Raw genomic sequence first — 21,409 nt, 5'->3', positions numbered from 1 at the left:
AAGTTCCATCAGACTCGGCCCTTTCGGACCGGCCCCAGCCCCTCCTCCCAAGGCTGCCTCCCTCCTCCCGCCTCATCCCCTTAAAATACCCGGGATCCCTATGGCAACAGGCGCCCGGCGACAGGTGCGGGTGTTATTTACGGGTCAAGCCCGAAATAGCCCCAAGGAAGGAGGGTGGGGGTGGGGGGCGGGCGGAGGCCAGGCCGGTGGCGGTGGCGGTGGCGGGCAGGGCCGGACGCTTCGGAGGCAGCGCGGAGCTGGGGTCGGCGCGGCGCCGAGGCAGGAGAGCGAGGGGGGCTCCGGCCCGGGAGTCGGGGGTGGGAGCCCCTGGGGGGGGCCCTGGCCTGGAGCTGAGCCTGGCGCGGACCCGGCCGGGAAGGCCCTGGGAGCCCGGGGGAGGGAGGCGGACTGATCCCGAAGGGGCCTCTGGACCGCGGGGGGCCTCCGTCCGGGTTTTCTGAGTCGCAGTGTGGACCACAGCCCCTGGGTGTGAGCCCCAGCGGGGACCCACCCCCCACCTGAGCCCTCGGGGAGGCCCCTCAGCCTCCGTCTCTAGACTCCACTCTGTCTTCCAGCCACCAGGCCCTTTCTCAGCCTCGGCAGAGACCGTGGGTCTTTTCTGAATGGCCTGGGAGACCCCCATTCCCTTTTCCTGAATTCCAACGGGGCCCGGTCCTCCTCTGAGCCGCAGCCAGGGCTCCATTCCTACCTTCTGTGGATGCCGGGGCCCCACTGCTTCTCCGAGACCCGGAGAGAATTCCCGCCTCCCCTTGGGAGCTTCCCGGGACCTCCAGGTCTTCCTTTTCCGAATCCCAGAGTGTCCCCCAGTCCTCTCTTCTCAAACTCTAAGCCCAAGGGAACCCAAGCCGCATCTCCTGCAAACACACAGAGGACCTCAGGTCCCCTTCCTGGGTCCCCCCAAACTCTTAGCCCTAGTGGGGTGCTCAGATCTCTCAGGAAAACCAGTTTCCCTTTTGTGAAACCCCCAGCAGGGGCACCAAAGCCCCTGGGAGCCGCAGGGAGCTTCAGCTGGCGCCAGTTCTTCCTCTGGAGCTCTTGGGGGCACCCCTCCTGGGAACCCAGGCTCCATCTTTAAGTCGGGGGCGGGGGGCTTGCTTTTCCTCTGGTCCCCATCTTCTTGGCCAAGTTCTTCAGGGCCGCCTAGACCCTCCTCTGAACCCCAGGGGCTTCCCCAGACCCGGGGATCGTTTTTCTGTTCTGAACCCCAGAGGCAATCTCGACTTTCCCATCTGAGGCTCCAGAGAGGACTTGGCTCTCCCTCTTTCATACCCAGGGGAAACTGAGTCCCTCACCCCCTGCAAGACCCCAGGCCGCTCCCCGCTCCCGGCCCTGGAGGCCCCTCCTCGGCTCTGCCTCCCCCCGCTTCTCGACCCCACGGCCAGAAGATGATGATGTGGTCCAACTTCTTCCTGCAAGAGGAGAGCCGGCGGCGGGGGGCCGCAGGCCGGCGGCGGGCGCAGGCGCAGCTCGGGTCGGGGCTGACACCCGAGCGCGAGGGGAAGGTGAAGCTGGCGCTGCTGCTGGCCGCCGTGGGCGCCACGCTGGCGGTGCTGTCCGTGGGCACCGAGTTCTGGGTGGAGCTCAACACCTACAAGGCCAACGGCAGCGCCGTGTGCGAGGCGGCCCACCTGGGGCTCTGGAAGGTGTGCACCAAGCGGCTGTGGCAGGCGGACGTGCCCGTGGGCAGGGAGACCTGCGGCCCCGCAGAGCTGCCCGGAGGTAAGCGGCCGCCCCGCTGAGCCCAGGGAGACCGGGAGGGAGCGGGGCCCGTGTCCCAGGAGAAAGCCCGAGCCCGAGGAGGAGAGAGCTTGCATCCCAGTAAGCGCAGGTGCCCACAGTGACCTCTGCTCTCCGAAACTGCTGAGAGAGAGCTAGCTCCCAGACACGGCCTAGGCCCCTAGCTGCTTACCCCCAGAGAACCCGTGCCTTAGAGCTTGCTTTCCTGCTGCAGACTGTACCCCAAGACCAGAATGTGCCTGCAGAGAGTCTATGCCCCAGGCCATCCCATACCCCTAGACCAGGCTGTGACCTGAGCCTCCCAGACAAGGCTGTACCCCTATTCTGTACCTCTAAAGAGAGCCTGTGCCCCAAGACCATTCTGTGTTGCCAAAGTCTGTGTCCCAAGACCATCCTGTACCCCAACTATCCTGTACCCCCAAATCAGCCTGTCTCCAGCTACAGTCTCCATGCCTCCCAGAACAGTCTATACCCCCAAACCAGCCTGCGTGCTTCCACCAGCCTGTGCCCTCAGATCAGCCTGCAACTCCAGACGAGGCTATGGTTCCAGACAATTCTGTGACACCCCCCCGCAAAGACCCTGCACCCACACCGCCAGTGTTCCTAGTCATCTCTGGGTCCCCCCCCCCCAGGCCAGTCTCTGGCTCTAGAGACAGGCTGTGTCCCTAGAAAAACCTTGCCGGTGTCCCCAGACCCAGCCTGTGATTCCAGACACAGCTGGTGTCCTCAGAAAGCCGGTGCCCACCCCAGGCAGCCTGTGCCCTCTGGAAATGCCTGCACCCTGGAGACAGCCTGTGCCCACTCTGCCTGTGCCCACACACAGCCTGTGTCCTTGGAGAGGCAGCCTGGGCTCCTGTGTCAGCTTCCTCTTCCCAGCCTGGAGACAGCTTGCACTCCCATCCTGCGAGCCCGGGGGAGACAGACGCCCACCCCAAAGCAGAACCGATGCCTGTTTGCCTGTTTCCACCGACTGCTTCCACCAAACCAAACTCTCACCAGACACCGCCCAACCGCCCAGGCCAGACCTTGTGCCTTCCCTGCGATGTTCTTCATTTCTTATCCTCTTCCCTCCACATACCCAGACTGACTATTTCAGCCTTTCTCATTTTCTCTGAGACATACTCCCATACTCCTCACTTTCCCACATAGTGGCTGTTTTACCCCGGGGATGCCGGAAAGCTGTCCCATACCTCCGTGACAGGACATGCCATGGCTTGTACTTAACTTATACCAGGGGGATATTCTGTACCTCTTGGGACCTGGATGAAATCTCGTTCTCCACTGACTCCCCAGAGCCCATTCGGGCCGTCATATATGTGATCACCTAGATGAGATCTCTGGCACTCTGTGCTCCCCAGAGCGGGCGGTATAACCTCAGTGCCCCTCAAAGAATATGGCCTATTTCCCTGGGCTCCATAGGAGAGTTCCCTCATCCTTCACTTCTCCAGATGTGACATCTTATATGTGTAGAGTGCAAAATAGGATGTCCCAAGCCCACCACAGGACAGCAGGGCTGTCAATGCCCATTTGGTGGCCAGTAAGCTACCCTTAATCGTTTTGTTTCTGCAGATGGGCTGTCTCTGGCCCCTCAGGCTCTCAAACAGGATGATCCCAAACTTTTGCAAAAGGGGAGACCCAGTAATAAGAATATTAGATGCTTATGTCATGCCTGGTTCTGATCGAAGTGTTTCCTGTACATTAACTCGTTAACCATCATGTGTCTAGCCTATGAGTTCTTATCATCATTCCCATTCCAGAGAAGAGAAAAATGAGGAGCAGGAAATCTCAGTGGCTCGGTCTGTGCACCCAGGATAGTTACATGGAATTTGTTTTGTTGCTGTTGTTGCTGTTTGTTTGTTTGAGACAGAGTTTCGCTCAGCACCCCCAGGCTGGAGTACAATGGCATGTTCTCGGCTCACTGTAACCTCCACCTCTCAGGTTGCAGAGGTTCTCCTACCTCAGCCTCTCGAATAGCTCACAGGCGCACATCGCCACGCCCAGCTAATTTTTTGTAATTTTAGTAGAGACCACGTTGGTCAGGCTGGTCTCAAACCCCCGACCTCAGGTGATCTGCCTGCCTCGGCCTCCCAAAGTGTTGGGATGACAGGTGTGAGCCACCTTGCCTGGCCTCGGTGTTTGGATGTTTAAATCAAATTATTGTTAATTATTATTATTGTTTTCGTCAGCGCTGTGTTTTCACATCTCCCCATCTTGCTTTAGGTTCTTCTAGTTCATGGCTATGTGTACCACATACATTTTCACAAGGAGTGTCTCTCTCGTTGACTTGTTCGTCCCCTTATTAGAGGAACAAGTAAATGACACGGACAGTCCCTGTGAAAATCTCTGGCTTGATTCTGACTCCGTGTTACTTATAAACAGTGCTGCTGTAAATGTCGGAATATATGTTCCTGGTTGGTTTTTTTTTTTTTTTTTTCCTGGAGGCATATCCGGCAATGAAACTGTTGAGCCACAGGGTATGAACATTCTTCATTTCATAAAGTACCTCAGAGCACCTTCCCAAAAGACTAGTAGTACCCGTTTATACACGGAGTTTCCTCTTATCTATTCAAACGCTTGATACTACCCTTTTCATGTTGGCCAACCTAATTGATGGAAAGTCGTGCCTCCTGCTGATTCAAGCTGCGTCTCTCTGATCCCTGGTGAAGTGGGGCATCTCCTCACGGACTCGTCAGTTACCCAGCCTTCCTCTTCTGTGAATTACTATTCATACCCTTCGCCCACTTGTCAATTGGGTTCTCTCTCTCTTCTTGCTAGTCCATGGGAGCTCTTTGTGTCTTCTTTGCAGGAATCCTTCCTGAGACAGGAATGCTTTCTGAGTCTGTTACTCTTCTGCTACTTGTATCTCAGTATCCTTTGTTGAGTCAAATGATTATCCATTTGTAATCCCCCTTAAACCCCTCAACAAACCCATACGAAGGGGCCAGGAAAGAGATTATTAACTCATTTTCAAAAGGAAGAACTAGAGGCCCGGAGAGGCTAATGGCACACTCAGGGCTGCAGGTCTGGCATGCAGAGCCCTGGGTAGGAGTCCCAGCCCCCGGATGGCGCTGGCTTTCACATCTCTGGCCATGATTTTTTCCTCTGTGTATCAGGGATGGTAATGTTCAAGTTTTAGGCTCCTGTGGGCTGTGTGAAGTGTCCAGCCCTGAGCTTACCCAAGGGACCTCATATCCTCACATCTCTTATTTCTCTCTCCTGCTTCCACAGAAGCAAACTGCACCTATTTTAAATTCTTCACCACGGGGGAGAATGCATGCATCTTTCAGAGAACCACAAAGAAAGGTGAGAACGCTTCACCCAATGGTGGGCAACGGGGGAGTGGGGGTGAAATGCTGAACGTGCTAGAGGAGTTCTAGAGAGAATTATCCCCTCCTCTGCTTTACCCCAGGGCGGGCCTCATGTTGAGAATCTGTGGCTGTCCCCAGGGGAGTGCTGGCGGGAGAGTTAATGATGGGGACATGCTGCCCCAGAGCCCTGTGCTTGGAACTCTTTTTGTTTTTAGATAGTGTCTTGCTCTGTCGCCCAGGCTGGCGTGCAGTGGCTCAGTCTCAGCTCACTGCAACCTCTGCCTCCCGGGTTCAAGCGATTCTCCTGCCTCAGCCTCCCAAGTAGCTGGGACTACAGGCATCTGCAACCATAACCAACTAATTGTTGTATTTTTACGAGAGGCGGGGTTTCACCATGTTGACCAGGCTGGTCTCGAACTCCTTCCTGACCTCAGGTGATCCACCTGCCTCAGCCTCCCAAACTGCTGGGATTATAGGCATGAGCCACTGCACCCAGCCATGCCTAGAACTCTTAACCCATCTCTGCCTGTGCCACGTTCTGGGTAACCATGGGCAAGTCGCAGCCCCTCTCTGTGGATAGCACCTGGACATCTCACACATGCGCACATATCACGTGCTAACCACAGCGCTGGACACTCCATTTGTAAGACCTCCGGCCCTCGCAGTAGCTCTGCAGGGTGGGGACTTTATCTTCCATCTTCCAGAAGCCCAGGAATGATTACAATTATTTTTCTCATGAAGTGGCAGAGGCGGAAGCAGGATTGAGACCCAAATAATTCTGACTCTCAAGGAGCACGCTACTAAAGAATCTTCTGAGGCCAGGTGCGGTGCTCATGCCTGTAATCCCAGTGCTTTGGAGGCGGGCAGATCACTAAGGCCAGGAATTTGAGACCAGCCTGGCCAACATGGCGAAACCCCGTCTCTACTAAAAATACAAAAATTAGCCGGGCATGGTGGCACACATCTATAACCTCGCTACTCGGGAGGCTGAGGCAGGAGAATCACTTGAGCCTGGGGAGGCAGAGGTTGCACTGAGCTGAGATTGTGCCACTGCACCCAAGCCTGGGCCACAGAGCAAGACTCCATCTCACAAAGGAAAAAAAAAAAAAAGATTCTGAGAAGACCCTGTTTCTGTGCTGACCCACGTGGCTCCAGCACACCTGGAGTGTTGCAGGTGTGATGTGGAACTTAGTTTCTAATTGTGTTTAATTTAAATTTATTTCACGTGGAGGCCACATGCGGCAAGTGGTGGATGTACTGGAAAATGCTGCTCTAAACACTTCACACTTTTAAAAAAATTCATCTTGTATTTGAATTTTTATTTAATTATTTTATTTTTGAGATGGAGTCTCACTCTTTCACCCAGGCCAGAGTGCAGTGGCACTATCTCGGTTCACTGCAACCTCCGTTTCCCAGGTTCAAGCAATTCTTCTGCCTCAGCCTTCCGAGTAGCTGGGATTACAGGTGTGCGCCATCACGACCGGCTCATTTTTGTATTTTCAGTGGAGATAGGGTTTTGCCATGTTAGCCAGGGTTGGTCTCAAACTCCTGACCTCAAGTGATCCTCCCACCTCGGCCTCCCAAAGTGCTGGGATTGTAGATGTCTGGTTCACAGGAGGGAATTTAGACTGAGAAGGGTTCAGCCTAAATTCCTACTGAAAACTGGAAAATCCTACAAGAATCTTCCATACACGAAGTGGCTGGGGAGAATTCCAACCTGGATAATTCCATTCCGCTGTAGCACACTGACTTTGGCATTGTCTCCCACACACCTTACTGCCTTAGTTTCCTCACCTGTAAACCAGTGGTAACCAGATCCTAAATAAATATTGGCAATTTTCAACTCTTTCTCATCCTGGCCCTCTCCTCCCTTTGCTCGGTGACTTTAGAGAAATAACTGACCCTTTCTGAATCTTAATTCCTTCAACCGTGTAAGTAAAATGTTGGATTGGATGATCTTCTACTTGATAATTCTTCTCTCATCCCGAATCTTACATCTTCCCGGTCCTGGGTTCCTATCGGTGAATCCTCCTCATTCCCTACATCCCATGGTTTCTCTTCTTTCCTCTCCCCTCCTGGCAGAGGTGAATCTGGCAGCTGCGGTGATAGCAGTGCTGGGCCTGGCAGTCATGGCCTTGGGGTGCCTCTGTATCATCATGGTGCTCAGTAAAGGTGCAGAGTTCCTGCTCCGAGTTGGAGCCGTCTGCTTTGGCCTCTCAGGTGAGGGTTCAGAGCCTGGAGGCTGAGGACATTGCATGCCGGGAGCATCTCCAGACGGTGTTGCATGCCGGCAGATGGGCTGTCCGTGCACTGTTGCATACAGGGAGATGGGGGCTCTCTGCACTGCTGCATGCTGGGAGGAGGGTCTCCACACACTGTTGCATGCTGGGAGGTGGGATCTCCAAGCCCTGTTGCATGCTTGGAGTTGAGGGTAAGTCCAAGGTCTATAGTAGGTTCAAAGACGGGAGAACCCCAGCAACAGGGGTAAGAATTGGAGGGTGTCCAAACACCACTTTAGATTTGGACTTGGGATCTCCACGAATTGCTGCATGCTGGGAGATGGGATTTCGAGGCGCCGTTGCATGCTAGGAGTTGAGAAAGCTCAAGGACTGTAGACATCTAAAACATTGGAGAGTTCTAAGCCCTGTTGTTGGCTGGGAATTGGAAGCTGTCCAAATAGTTTTTTAGGTTTGGACCTGGAGTCTCAAACACTGTGGCATGCTGAGATGTTTTGAACATTACAGCATGTTGGGAGGTCAGGGAAGCCCGGGAGCTATAGTAGGCTCAAAGGCGGAAGAGTTCCAAGCCCTATTGTTGGCTCAGAATTTGATGGTCTCTAGATGCACGTTTAGTTTTGGGACTCCAGGTCTGCAAGGACTGTTGCATTCTCCGGAGCTGAAAGTCTAAATAAAATGCTGCATCTTATGAAATGTAGACTTCGGTAATGAACAACACTTCAGTGTATTGCACTTCCCGTTCAAATCCTTACAACAGCTCTACTAGGTAGGGCTTACTATCCCCCATTTCATTTATCTATTTATTTTTGAGACAGTCTCCCTCTGTCACCCACGCTGGAGTGCAATGGTGTGATCTCGGTTCACTGCAGCCTCCGCCTGCTGGGTTCAAGTGATTCTTCTGCCTCAACCTCCTGAGTAGCTAAGATTACAGGCATGCACCACCATCCTCAGTTAGTTTTTTTGTATTTTTCGGTAGAGGCGGAATTTCACCATGTTGGCCAGGCTGTTCTCAACCTCCTGGCCTCAAGCTATCTGCCTGCCTCTGCCTCCCATAATGCTGGGATTACTGTCATAAGCCACCACACCCGGCTCCCCCATTTTATAGAGGAGAAAATTGAGGCTCAGAGAAGTCAGATGAATTACTCATGGCTACACAATCCACGATGGCAGAGGTGGGTTTTTAAACTCGGTTTCCTTTCCCTTTTCTTTTCTTTCTTTCTTTTCTCTGGAGATGGAGCCTCACTCTGTCACCCAGGCTGCAGTGCAGTGGCATGATCTCAGCTTACTGCAACCTCTGCCCTCCAGGTTCAAGCAATTCTTCTGCCTCAGCTTCCAGAGTGGATCGCAGCTCATTTTTGATTACTGTCATAAGCCACCACAGCCAGCTCATTTTTGTCCCTCTCCTGTTGACGGGGTTTTGCCATTTGGCCAGGCTGGTCTTGAACTCGTGACATCAGTTGATCCATCTGCCTCAGCCTCGGCCTCCTACTCGGCCTTAAACTTGGTTTTCTTATACCAGAGTGTGTCTTCTCACTGTACCTTCATATTGCATTTTGGGAACTATATTTCTGTGGGATCTCTGTAGGTTCAGAGCATGGTCTGATAGAATGAAGGCCTCCCTGGGAGTCAGATGGTCTAGGTTCCAGCCTCCTCTGTGCCCAGAATCATTGTGTGACCTTGGGAAGGTTCCTTTTATTTTCCGGGTCTTGGTTTTATTATTGGATCAAATGTTTTCTTTCTTTCTATTTTATTTTATTTTATTTTTTTGAGACAGATTTTTGCTTCAAAACATGTCATTCATACAGAGATGTAAAGAATAAGGATGTCTAAGGCAGGCTCAGGGAGGGGGACGCAGAACAAGTTTTGCTCTTGTTGGCCAGGCTGGCGTGCAGTGGCGTGATCTTGGCTCACTGCAACCTCTGCCTCCCAGGTTCAAGTGATTCTCCTGCCTCAGCCTCCCCAGTGGCTAGGATTACAGGCCCGTGCCACCACGCCCGGCTAATTTTTATGTCTTTATTAGAGACAGGTTTTTACCATTTTGGCCAGGCTAATTTCAAACTCCTGACCGCCTTGACCTCCCAAAGTGCTGGTGAGCCACTGCACCCGGCCCCTCTGTCTTTTCTTTCTTTTCCACCCTCTTTCCCTTCCTCTCTCCCTCCAGTCATCTGTTTCTCCATTTTTTTAATTTGTCCGTTCATTTAACAAGTATTTCTTTAACATCCAATGAGTCCTAGATGCTGTGCCTGGAGCCACTAAGGACGGAATGATGAATACGATAAAGGTGATGCTTGTTCTCATGGCGTTTTTAGCTCAGTAGGAATTCGGTGCTGGTGTTATTATCGAACTCACACCTGCATTACTTCTTGGGGTGCACAGGAAGATGTTGATATAAGTGTTTTATGGGCCGGGCATCGTGGCTCACGCCTATAATCCCAGCACTTTGGGAGGCCGAGGCAGGCGGATCACTTGAGGTCAGGCGTTTTTGAGACCAGCCTGGCCAACACAGTGAAAGCCCGTCTCTACTAAAAATACAAAAATTAGTCGGACGTGGTGGTGGGCGCCTGTAGGCCCAGCTACTCAGGAGGCTGAGGCAGGAGAATCACTTGAACCCGGGAGGCACAGGTTGCAGTAAGCCGAGATCGTGCCACTGCATTCCAGCCTGGGTGACAGAGCTAGACTTTGTCTCAAAAAAAAAAAAGTGTTTTATGAAAGTCTTGGGCACAAAAATTTTCTGCAAATTGTACAACCAAATGAAAGTGAAGGAGGATTCGATGTTGTCAGTACTGCGGTTATATTGGGTATCAGGGATTGGGGTGGGTTGGGCTTCTGAGGTCTCCCTAGATAAAGGGACATGTTCAGATTGTATTGTTTCTCTCTTTATAAAATATCTATCAGCTGTTGTTCTACGTTTTAAAGGTATGAGACCGAGAAGTTTGCTGCCATTGTGTATTTATAGTGCAGTGGGAGACAGAAATGAGATAAAGAGACAATACTCATATAAATCAATATATATTCATTACTACCAACTGTGATGAATGCTGTAGATAAATAGCAAAGAGTCGGAGAAAAACGTGTTATAAAGGGACCCACTGTAGATTTAGGTGGCGGTGGTTAGTGAAGGCTTCCCTTCAGAACATGTAATTAATGCAGAGACGTGAAGAAGAGGATGTCTAAGGCAGGCTCAGGGAGGGGGAAGTGGAATATTGTTCCAAGCGGCATAAAGGTCTCCGAGCTTGAACGAATCTGGTGCATTGAAAGCCCTGCTTCACGTTGTGAGAGTGTGGGAGGAGCAGCTTGAGAGGAGGCTGGAGAAGCCACAGGAGCCAGACCCATGTGCCTTTTCATTTATTTTTTTTATTTTTGAGATGAAGTCTTGCTCTGTCGCCCAGGCTGGAGTGCAGTGGTGCAATCTTGGCTCGGTACAGCCTCCACCTCCCAGGTTCCAGCGATTCTTCTGCCTCACCCTCCCAAGTAGCTGGGATTACAGGTGCCCGCTACCATGCCTGGCTAATTTTTGTATTTTTAGTAGAGACAGTTTCGTTATGTTGCCCAGGCTGGTCTCAGACTCCTGGCCTCAGGAGATCCGCCCGCCTTGGCCCCTGCAAAGTGCTGGGATTACAGGCATGAGCCACCGCGCTGAGCCTATTTTTTTTTTAAATTATTTATTTAATGAGATGGGAGTCGGCCGGGCGCGGTGGCTCAAGCCTGTAATCCCAGCACTTTGGGAGGCCGAGGCGGGTGGATCACGAGGTCGAGAGATCGAGACCATCCTGGTCAATGTGGTGAAACCCCGTCTCTACTAAAAATACAAAAAAAATTAGCTGGGCATGGTGGCGTGTGCCTGTAATCCCAGCTACTCAGGAGGCTGAGGCAGCAGAATTGCTTGAACCCAGGAGGCGGCAGTTGCAGTGAGCCGAGATGGTGCCATTGCACTCCAGCCTGGGTAACAAGAGCGACACTCTGTCTCAAAAAAAAAAAAAAAAAAAAAAATGAGATGGGAGTCTTGCTCTGTCAACCAGGCTGGAGTGCAGTGGTGCAAACTCGGCTCACTGCAACCTCTGCCCTCCCGGGTTCAAGTGATTCTTTTGCCTCAGCCTCCTGAGTAGCTGGAACTACAGGCGCCCACCACTGTGCTGGCTAATTTTTGTATTTTTAGTAGTGACAGAGTTTCGTTATGTTGCCCAGGCTGGTTTCGGACTCCTGACCTCAGGAGATCCACCCGCCTCAGCCTCCCAAAGTGCTGGGATTACAGGCATGAGCCACCATGCCTGGCCCCATGTGCCTTTTTAGATCATACCAAGGATGTCAGGCTGGCTGTGGGAGGGGATATCCTGGCATGGCTGAGAGAATAGTCCACAGTGTGGACCTGGCCAGGCTCAGACCCATGCCCACCGCCCTGGGCCTCAGTTTCCTCAACTGTAAAGGAGGGAGCATGATACTTACTTCATAAGGTTGAGTAGAAGAAATGAGATCTGAAGGCATTTGGTTAGATTCTTGCCTCAGGGCCCGTGTGTCATGACCACAGTGTGTCAGCACGTGTGTCAGGACCACAGTATGTCCCATGGGCCAAATCCCACCTGCCACTTTTTTTTTTTTTTTTTTTCTGAGACAGGGTTTCCCTCTGTTGCCCAGGCTATATCGCAGTGACACAATCAGCTTCCTGCAACTTCAATCTCCTGGGCTCAAGCCATCCTCCCCTGTAGCTGGGACTGTGCACCACCATGCCTGGCTGATATTAAATATTTTTGTAGATAGGGGGTCTCACTATGTTGTGCAGACTGCTGTGAACTCCTGGCCTCGAGCAATCCTCCCTTTTGGGCCTCCCAAGGTGTTGGGATTACAGGCATGAGCCACCGCACCTGGTTTCTGTTTATTTTTGTTTGACCCATGAGCTAAATAGTTGGTGGGGAAAAAAAATCAAAAGAATACTATTTGAGGACATGTGGAAACTACATGGAATTCAAAATTCGGTGTTAAAAAAAAAAAATTTCTGTTGGACTGCAGTCACTCCATTCACAATGTATTACCTACAGCTGCTTTTGCACTACAGAGTCCAGCATGGTGACAGAGACCGCACTGCCGGTAAATCCTAGATAGATTCCTACCACCTGGCCCCCAGGCTCGCTGACCCTTCGTTCTTCTGTTGTCTTCACATATATCTCACATCCATCCCACCAGCAAATTTTTTTTTTTTTTTTTTTTTTTTTTTTTAGATGGAGTTTCACTGTTTTTGCCCAGGCTGGAGTGCAGTGGTGCGATCTCAGCTCACTGCAACCTCTGCCTCCCGGGTTCAAGTGACTCTCCTGCCACAGCCTCCTGAGTAGCTGGGATTACAGGCATGCACCACCACGCCTGGCTAATTTTGTATTTTTAATAAAGATTGGGTTTCTCTGTGTTGGTCAGGCTGGTCTCGAACTCCTGATCTCAGGTGATCCACCTACCTTGGCCTCCCAAAGTGCTGGGATTACAGGCGTGAGCCACCGCGCCTGGCCATCACCAGCAAATTCTACTGGTACTCCCTCCAAAACATAATTCGAATGCAAACACTTTCCTCTATTTCACCATGACACTAATCCCAGCCACTCCTGTATTTCCCCGAGATAATTTCCATGGCCTCCTAACTGTTCTCCATGCTTCTCCTTTCAACTTCCTCAAGCCCATTCTCCACAGAGCAGCTAGGGTGATACTTCTGCCTTTTAAATTTTAAATGTTGACCGGGCGTGGTGGCTCATGCCTGTAATCCAAGCACTTTGGAGGCCAAGGCCAGCGGATCAGCTGAGGTCGGGAGTTCAAGACCAGCCTGACCAACATGGTGAAACCCCGTATTAAAATAAATAAATAAATAAATACATTTTAAATGTTTCTAGACAGGATCTGGCTCCGTCACCCAGGCTGAAGTGCAGTGGCACAATCACAGTTCACTGCAGCCTCAACTTCTTGGGCTCAAGCAATCCTCCCACCTCAGCCTCCCGTGTAGCTGGGACCACAGGCACACGCCACCACACTGAAGTAATTTTTAAAATTATTTGTAGAGATGAGGTCTCACTATGTTGCCCAGGCTGATCTTGAATTCCTCGGCTGATCTTGAATCTTCTTGCTTCAGCCTCCCAAAGTGTGGGGATTACAGGTGTGAGCCACTGTGCCCGGCCAAGTGATACTTTACTATCATAAATCAGATCACGGATCCCCCCCAGAATAAAAGCCGCATAAATTCCTACTGCAGAATAACATGGTTGCAAGGCCTCCCATGGCCTGACTCCTGGCTCCCTGTGAGTCCATGTCCTACCGGATGCTTTCCCCGCTCCGGCACGGCGGCCCCTTTGCTGTTCCCCAGGCCGTCTGAGCTCATTCCTCCCTCAGTGCATTTTGCACTGCTGTCTCAGCCTGGAATGTTCTTCCACTGGCACTTCAAATGTCTCATTTCCTCATATTACTTCATATTAATTAAGTCCCTGGTCAAATACCACCACCTCAGAGAGACCATCACTTACCATCATGTCTAAAGGGGATTCATTTGGTATTCAAGAAAATATTAAAAAATAATAGAGAGAGAATGTGTGTGTGTGTGTGTGTGAGAGAGAGAGAGAGAGAGGGAGAGAGAGAGAGCGCACAATTGAGCATGGCGGCTTACACCTGTAATCCCAGCATTTTGGGAGGCTGAAGCAGGTGGATCGCCTGAGGTCAGAAGTTCTAGACCAGCCTGGCCAACATAGTGAAAACCCCATTTCTACCAAAAATACATAAACTAGCTAGTCTCATAACCTGAACTCAAAAAAAAAATTAATTAAAAATAAAATAAACTGCCAGGCACAGTGGCTCACACCTGCAATCTCAGCACTTTGGGAGGCAGATCACGAGGTCAGGAGATTGAGACTATTCTGGCTGACTTAGAGAAACCCCGTCTCTACTAAAATACAAACATTAGCTGGGCATGGTGGCAGTTGCCTGTAATCCCAGCTACTTAGGAGGCTGAGGCAGGGGAATTGCCTGAACCCAGGAGGCGGAGGTTGCAGTCAGCCGAGATTGTGCCACTGCACTCCAGCCTGGTGACAGAGTGAGACTGTCTCCAAAAAAAATAAAATAAACCAGACATGGTGGCTCACGCCTGTAATCCCAGATTTTTGGGAGCCTGAGGCTGGCAGATCACTTAAGGCCAGGAGTTCAAGACCAGCCTGACCAACATGGTGAAACTAAAAATCTCTAATGAAAATACAAAAATTAGCCAGGCATGGTGGACGGTGCCTGTAATCCCAGCTTCTTGGGAGGCTGAGGCAGGAGGATTGTTTGAACCTGGGAGGCGGAGGTTGAAGTGAACTGAGATCGTGCCACTGCACTCCAGCCTAGGCGACAGAGCAAGACTCTGTCTCAAGAAAATAATAGTAAAATAAAATAAAAAAGAAAGACTTATTACCAGCTGGGACCTTACCCTGCCTTAGTTTTCTTCACAGAATTGATCACTACATGAAATCCTCTATTTATTTATGCCTGTATTCATTTGCCAGGGCCACGAGTTTGAGACCAAGGCGTCATCAGGGTCCGTTTTTTCTGAGGCTTCTCTTCTTGCCTTGTAGATGGCAGTGTTCTCCATGTATCTTCACTTGGTCTTCCCCCTGTACTTATCGGTGTGCACATTTCCTTCTCCTTTTTTATTGTTGTTGTTGTTGAGACAGAGTCTGGCTCTGTCGCCCAGGCTGGAGTGCAGTGTTGTGATCCTGGCTCACTGCAACCTCCACCTCCAGGGTTCAAGAGATTCTTCTGCCTCAGCCTCCCGAGTAGGTGGGATTATAGATGCCCACCACCACACCCGGCTAATTTTTTTTTAATTTTTAGTTGAGACAGGGTTTCTCTATGTTGGCCAGGCTGGTCTTGAACTCCTGACCTTAGGTGATCCGCCCACCTCAGCCTCCCAGAGTGTTAGGATTACAGGCGTGAGCCACCACGCCTGGCCTTCTTTTTTTAATTTTGTTCTTCTTTTTGGTAGAGACAGGGTCTCACTCTTGCCCAGTCTGATCTTGAATTCCTGGCCTCAAGAGATCCTCCTTCCTGAAATTTTCTTATCTCATAAGGACACCAGTCACGTTGGTGCTCACTGCAACCTCTGCCTCCCAGGTTCAAGTGATGACCTCGCTTTAACTGTTTTGTTTGTTTGTTTGCTTTGGTTTGGTTTTTTTTTTTTTTTTGAGACGGAGTTTCGCTCTTGTTACCCAGGGGCTGGAGTGCAATGGCGCGATCTTAGCTCACCGCAGCCTCCTCCTCCTGGGTTCAGGCAATTCTCCTGCCTCAGCCTCCTGAGTAGCTGGGATTACAGGCGCATGCCACCATGCCCAGCTAATTTTTGTATTTTTAGTAGAGACGGGGTTTCACCATGTTGACCAGGATGGTCTTGATCTCTTGACCTCGTGATCTACCCTCCTCAGCCTCCCAAAGTGCTGGGATTATAGGCATGAGCCACCGCGCCCGGCCAATTTAACTGTTTTTGTTTTGTTTTGTTTTGCTTTTTTGAGAGGAGTCTCATTCCGTTGCCCAGGCTGGAGTGCAGTGGCCTGATCTCAGCTCGCTGCAACCTCTGCCTCCAGGATTCAAGCAATTCTTCTGCCTCAGCCTCCAGAGTAGGTGGGATTACATGTGCGCACCACCACACCCAGCTAATTGTTCTATTTTTAGTAGAGATGGGGTTTTACCATGTTGACCATGTTTTTCTCTAACTCCTGAGATGCCCTTACCTTGACCTCCCAAAGCGCTGGGATTACAGGTGTGAGCCACCACACCTGTCCTTAATTATCTCTTTACAGACTCTATGTCCAAATACAGTCACATTCTGAGGTATTTGGGGTCAGGACCCCAAAACATGAACTTTTTGTGGAGGACACAGTTCAGCCCCCAACAATGCATTTAACTGATTGTTGCCCGTCTCTCCATCTTGGATGAAACTCCAAAAGGACAGGGACTTTGTTACAGTGTCATTTATGTATTATATTATATGTATTTGGTAGTTGAGCTCAGTGAAGATCTGTCAAATGAATCAAAGAATGCATGAATTAGGTCTGTTGTGGTAGCTCACACCTGTAATCCCGACATTTTGGGAGGCTGAGGTGGGAGGATGGTTTGAGGCCAGGAGTTTGAGACCAGCCCAGGCAATGTAGCAAGATCCTGTCTCTAGAAAATAAAATGAAATAACTAGCTGTGGTGGCTGGTAGCTGTAGTACCAGCTACTCAGGAGGCTGAGGCGGGAGGAGGGCTTTTTTTTTTTTTAAAGAGAAAGAAAAAGAATAATAAAATATATATATATATGTATATATGTATGTGTGTCTGTGTGTATATATATATATATATATATATATATATATATATATATACACACACACACAAAGAATAAAGAGGAAAGAGGAAGATGGGGAGAGGATGGGGGTGTTGCTTTATTGCCCGGGCTAGAATGCAGTCTAAATATGGGTATGCCTATAATTGTGCTTAATAATGGAGACATGAAAAAATGAGGGAAGAAAATAACAAACAAGCAGCCAACCAATATTTCATTTAAACCTGTAAGTAGGTGTGAAGTGGTGCTGATAAGAGTGTGTATTTTGTGTATTTAAAGTGGAGAGTTCTATAAATGTTAATTAAGTTTACTTGTTCCAGATTCAAGTTCAAGTCCTGGCTATCGTTGTTAGTTTTCTGTCTCATTGATCTGTCTAATATTAATGTTGAAGTCTCCCACTATTGTGCGGGAGTCCAAGTCTCTTTATGAGTCTTATATATCTGGGTGCTCCTGTATGGGGTGCGTATATATTTAGGATCTTTAGCTCTTGTTGCATTGATCCTTTTATCATTGTATAGTGTCCTTCTTTGCTTTTGATCTTTGTTGCTTTAAAGACTATTTTATCGGAGGCAAAAATTGCAACTCCTGCCTTTTGTTCATTTTTTTATTTTTGCTCTCCATTTGGTTGGTAAATCTTTCTCCATCCCTTTGTTTTGAGTCTTTGTGTATCCTTGCATGTGAGATGGGACTAGATGCAGCATACCGATGGGTTTTGGCTTTTTATCCAATTTGCCTGTCTGTGTTTGGATTGGGGGATTTAGTCCACTTAAATTTAGAGTTAATAATAATATATGTGAGTTTAATACTGCCATTTAATGTTAGCTGACTGTTTTGCCCATTAGTTGATGTAAATTCTTCATTATATTGATGCTCTTTACTTTTTGGTATTTTTTAGAAAGGCTGATACTGGTTGTTCCTTTCTATGTGTAGTGGTTCTTTCAGAAGCTCTTGTAAAGCAGGCCTGGTGGTGATGAAATCTCTGAGTGCTTGCTTGTTCACAAAAGATTTTATTTTTCTTTCGCTTATAAAGCTTAGTTTGTCTGGATGTGAAATTCTAGGTTGAAAGTTCTTTTCTAGCCGGGCACGGTGGCTCAAGCCTGTAATCCCAGCACTTTGGGAGGCCGAGGCGGGTGGATCACGAGGTCAAGAGATCGAGACCATCCTGGTCAACAAGGTGAAACCCCGCCTCTACTAAAAATACAAAACATAAGCTGGGCATGGTGGCACGTGCCTGTAATCCCAGCTACTCACGAGGCTGAGGCAGGAGAATTGCCTGAACCCAGGAGGCGGAGGGTGCGGTGAGCCGAGATCGCGCCATTGCACTCCAGCCTGGGTAACAAGAGCGAAACTCCGTCTCAAAAAAAAAAAAAGAAAGTTCTTTTCTTTAAGGATGTTGAATATTGGCCCCCACTCTCTTCTGGCTTGTAGGGTTTCTGCTGAGAGATCTGCTGTGAGTCTGATAGGCTTCCCTTTGTGGGTAACCTGACCTTTCTCTCTGGCTGCCCTTAGTATTTTCTCCTTCATTTCAACCCTGGTGAATCTGATGATTATGTGCCTTGAGGTTGGTCTTCTTGAGGAATATCTTTGTGGTGTTCTCTGTATTACCTGGAGTTGAATATTGTCCTGCCTTGCTAGGTTGGGAAAACTCCTGAATAATATCCTGAAGCATATTTTCCAGCTTGGATTCATTCTCTTCGTCACATTCAGGTACACCTATCAAACATAGATTAGGTCTTTTCACGTAGTCCCATGTTTCTTGGAGGAGGGTTTGAGCCTGGGAGGTCCGGGTCTTAGTAAGCTATGATCGTGCCATTGCACTCCAGCCTGGGTGACTGAGACCCTGTCACTAAAAGAAGAGAAAAGAAAATAAAAAAAGAATCTATTAGGAAGGGAATGAAGGGGGGTCCTTGTCTGCATGCTTTTCCATCTCCAGTGCTATCGTGTTGGCTGCGTGAAGCAAAGAAAGGGCTTTTGAATCACAGCGTCACGTTGCATTCACCAGCCCCCGATCACAACCACAGTGAATGGCCAGGTGCAGTGGCTCAGCCCTGTAGTCCCAGCACTTTGGGAGGTGGACAGATCACCTGAGGTCAGGAGTTTGAGACCAGCCTGCTCAACATGGTGAAACACTGTCTCTACTAAAAATACAAAACTTAGCTGGGCATGGTGGCGTCAGCCTGTAATCCCAGCTACTCAGGAGGCGGAGGCAGGAGAACCTCTTGAACCCAGGAGGCAGAGACTGCAGTGAGCCGAGATCGTGCCATTGCCTGGGCAGCAGAGGGAGACCGTTTCAAGAACACACCCCAAAACAATGAACAACCAAACAGAAAAAAACACCACAGTGGGGCCAGGGTGCAGGGAGGAAGGAGGGTCAGGAATGGGGCTTGGGGCAGGACTCCAGGATCTGGAGGGGTGCTGGCTGGAGGCATGACTCATCCACAACTCAGACAGCCCTGCAGGACCCGGCCCCTGCCCCGCTCTGCAATTCCATCACGGTTTCTCTCCCCAGCCCCTCCCGTCTCCTAGCTCCAACCCCACTGAGCTTTCTTCTTTGCTTCAAACACCCTGTGTTGCTTCCTCCACAGGACCTTCGTGTCAGCCCCTGCTTCTGCTCGGAGCGGCTGTGGCTTGGTTTTGTTCACGAGTGGGTTCTTTTCATGCTTCGGGTCCCAGCTCCAGTGGCTTTTCTCGACACCATCCAAAGTCCCTGCTCCACCCCTGGGGGCCCCTTTCTCTGTTTCTATTTCCTTCCTCTCCTGCCTCACCCTCTGAGATGATCCTGTCTCCTCATTTGTTTATTTTGGACATTGCAACCTGGCAGCCTACAGGCCCTCGGTGGCCAGGGGAGGTGCTTTGATTGCCGGGCAGAGTATAAAGATTTCTCCGAGTTGACATTTAAAGGTTGGGAGAGAAGTCCCATAAAAATAATAATCATGTAAGCAATTATGGGCCGGGCGTGGTGGCTCACGCCTGTAATCCCAGCACTACAGGTGGCCGAGGTGGGTGGATCGCTAGAGGTCAGGAGCTCAAGACCAGCCGGCCAACATGGTAAAACTGCGTCGCTACTGAAAAAAAAATTAGCCAAGCATGGTGGTACACGTCTGTAATCTCAGCTACTGGGGAGGCTGAGGCAGGAGAATCAGGAGGTGGAGGTTGCCATGAGCTGAGATTGCACCATTGCACTCCAACCTGGGCGACAGAGCCAGACTCTGCCTCAAAAAATTAAAAAAAAATTTTTTTTTTAAATCTAATGAACCAACCTCATTCACCCGTAGTGCTGCAAACAGCAGAACGCATTTCTCCCACCTAGCTGTGACTCGGTATCCGCCTTTGCATCATTTCCAGCGCGCGGTTCTGTGGCATCGATTCCCTTCACGTTGCCGTCACCCCCACCCCCCTTCAGAACCATGTTCATCCTCCCCACTGAAACTCCAGACGCATTTAACACCAACTCCACTTCCTCCTCTTCCCTCCGGCCCTTGGCAACCACCCTTGTACGTTCTGTCTCTATGACTTTGTGTCTTGTTTCTTTATCTCCAGCTTCCCAAATGCTGCCTGCTATATAGTAGGTGTTTAGTAAGTATTGGTTGAGTGCACGCGTGGGAAGGCGCCAGGGACAGCGGGAGGGCCGGGAGAGGAAGGCGGAGACGTCCAGACGCAGCTGGGGTCCCCGGCCTGACCCGCCCGTCCTCTCTCCCACAGGCCTGCTGCTGTTGGTGAGCCTGGAGGTGTTCCGGCATTCCGTGAGGGTCCTGCTGCAGAGAGTCAGCCCCGAGCCTCCCCCGGCCCCACGCCTCACCTACGAGTACTCCTGGTCCCTGGGCTGTGGCGTGGGGGCCGGCCTCATCCTGCTGCTGGGGGCTGGCTGCTTTCTGCTGCTCACACTGCCTTCCTGGCCCTGGGCGTCCCTCTGTCCCAAGCGGGGCCACCGGGCCACCTAGAGCCACACGTGAGACTTCTCTAAGCAACCACCAAGCTCTTTGATCTTCTCCATCATGCCCCCAAGATCTTTCCGCCCCATCTCCTAGAGAAACTGTGTTCTCCCCGCTCGGGGCCTGTGTTCTTTGACACACCCGCCTCCTGTCCCCTCATCCCGTCTCCCTCTGTAAATACGTTTTTCTCGGTGGCTGTATGTGGGTTGCTTGGGGGTGGGATGGGAAGAGGCTCTTTGCAAACGAGGGTCCCCAGGGAAGACTGGCGGGGACCTGATGGGGTAACGGGTGTGGGGTTGGGGGGCTGGGGTTGGGGGGTCTTGGGTGGGAGTTGGAGTTTCCCATGTCTGGATCAATTCACTTGCCGGGAGAGACTTTTTACAACTCGTCTGCAACTCAGGGTGGGGTTGCGGGAGACAGGGAAGGATGCCAGGGTCTGACCTGGCTGTGTCTGATTTGGGATTAAAGGTTTGGAAATTTAACCCCTTTGGTTTGGAGTCTGTCTGTGACGTGATCACACATTCCGGGTTAAAGAAAAGGAACTCCTCCTACCCTCCAGAAACATACCAGGTATAAGCCCAGAGGTCATGTGAAAACAAAACCATATACAATGGCTGAGAGTGTGGAAACTACGATATAGATAGAGAGAGAGAGATATAGATAGATACATATATATCTTTCTAGATAGATAGATAGATATCTATACAGATAGATAGATAGATAGATAGATAGATAGATAGATAGATAGATATTTTTTTTTGAGACGGAGTTTTGCTCTGTCACTCTGGCTATAGTGCAGCAAAACAGTCTTGGCTTACCGAAACCTCCGCCTCCTGGGTTCAAGCAATTCTCCTGCCT

The 21,409-nt window shown here is 50.3% G+C and overlaps 1 protein-coding gene across 1 annotated transcript; it reads left to right on the top strand.

The window, feature by feature from the left end:
• Positions 1 to 191: 191 nt before the first annotated feature.
• Positions 192 to 21,033, top strand: CACNG6 (calcium voltage-gated channel auxiliary subunit gamma 6). Its single transcript, XM_003944088.4, has 4 exons — positions 192 to 1,740; positions 4,987 to 5,061; positions 7,149 to 7,286; positions 20,322 to 21,033. The coding sequence occupies exons 1-4, from the start codon at positions 1,407 to 1,409 to the stop codon at positions 20,558 to 20,560; spliced, it is 786 nt and encodes a 261-aa protein (XP_003944137.4). The 5' UTR covers positions 192 to 1,406; the 3' UTR covers positions 20,561 to 21,033.
• The last annotated feature ends 376 nt before the right edge of the window (positions 21,034 to 21,409 follow it).

Source organism: Saimiri boliviensis, chromosome 14 (assembly GCF_048565385.1).
Source record: "Saimiri boliviensis isolate mSaiBol1 chromosome 14, mSaiBol1.pri, whole genome shotgun sequence".
Lineage (NCBI taxonomy): Eukaryota > Metazoa > Chordata > Mammalia > Primates > Cebidae > Saimiri > Saimiri boliviensis.
This window is presented reverse-complemented; position numbering and strand designations above follow the sequence as displayed.

Coding starts and splice junctions, on each gene's coding strand:
- CACNG6 (XM_003944088.4), top strand. CDS start 1,407: ATGATGATGTGGTCCAACTTCTTCCTGCAAGAGGAGAGCCGGCGGCGG. Junction 1,741..4,986: donor CCCCGCAGAGCTGCCCGGAG/GTAAGCGGCCGC, acceptor CTGCTTCCACAG/AAGCAAACTGCACCTATTTT. Junction 7,287..20,321: donor CGTCTGCTTTGGCCTCTCAG/GTGAGGGTTCAG, acceptor TCTCTCCCACAG/GCCTGCTGCTGTTGGTGAGC.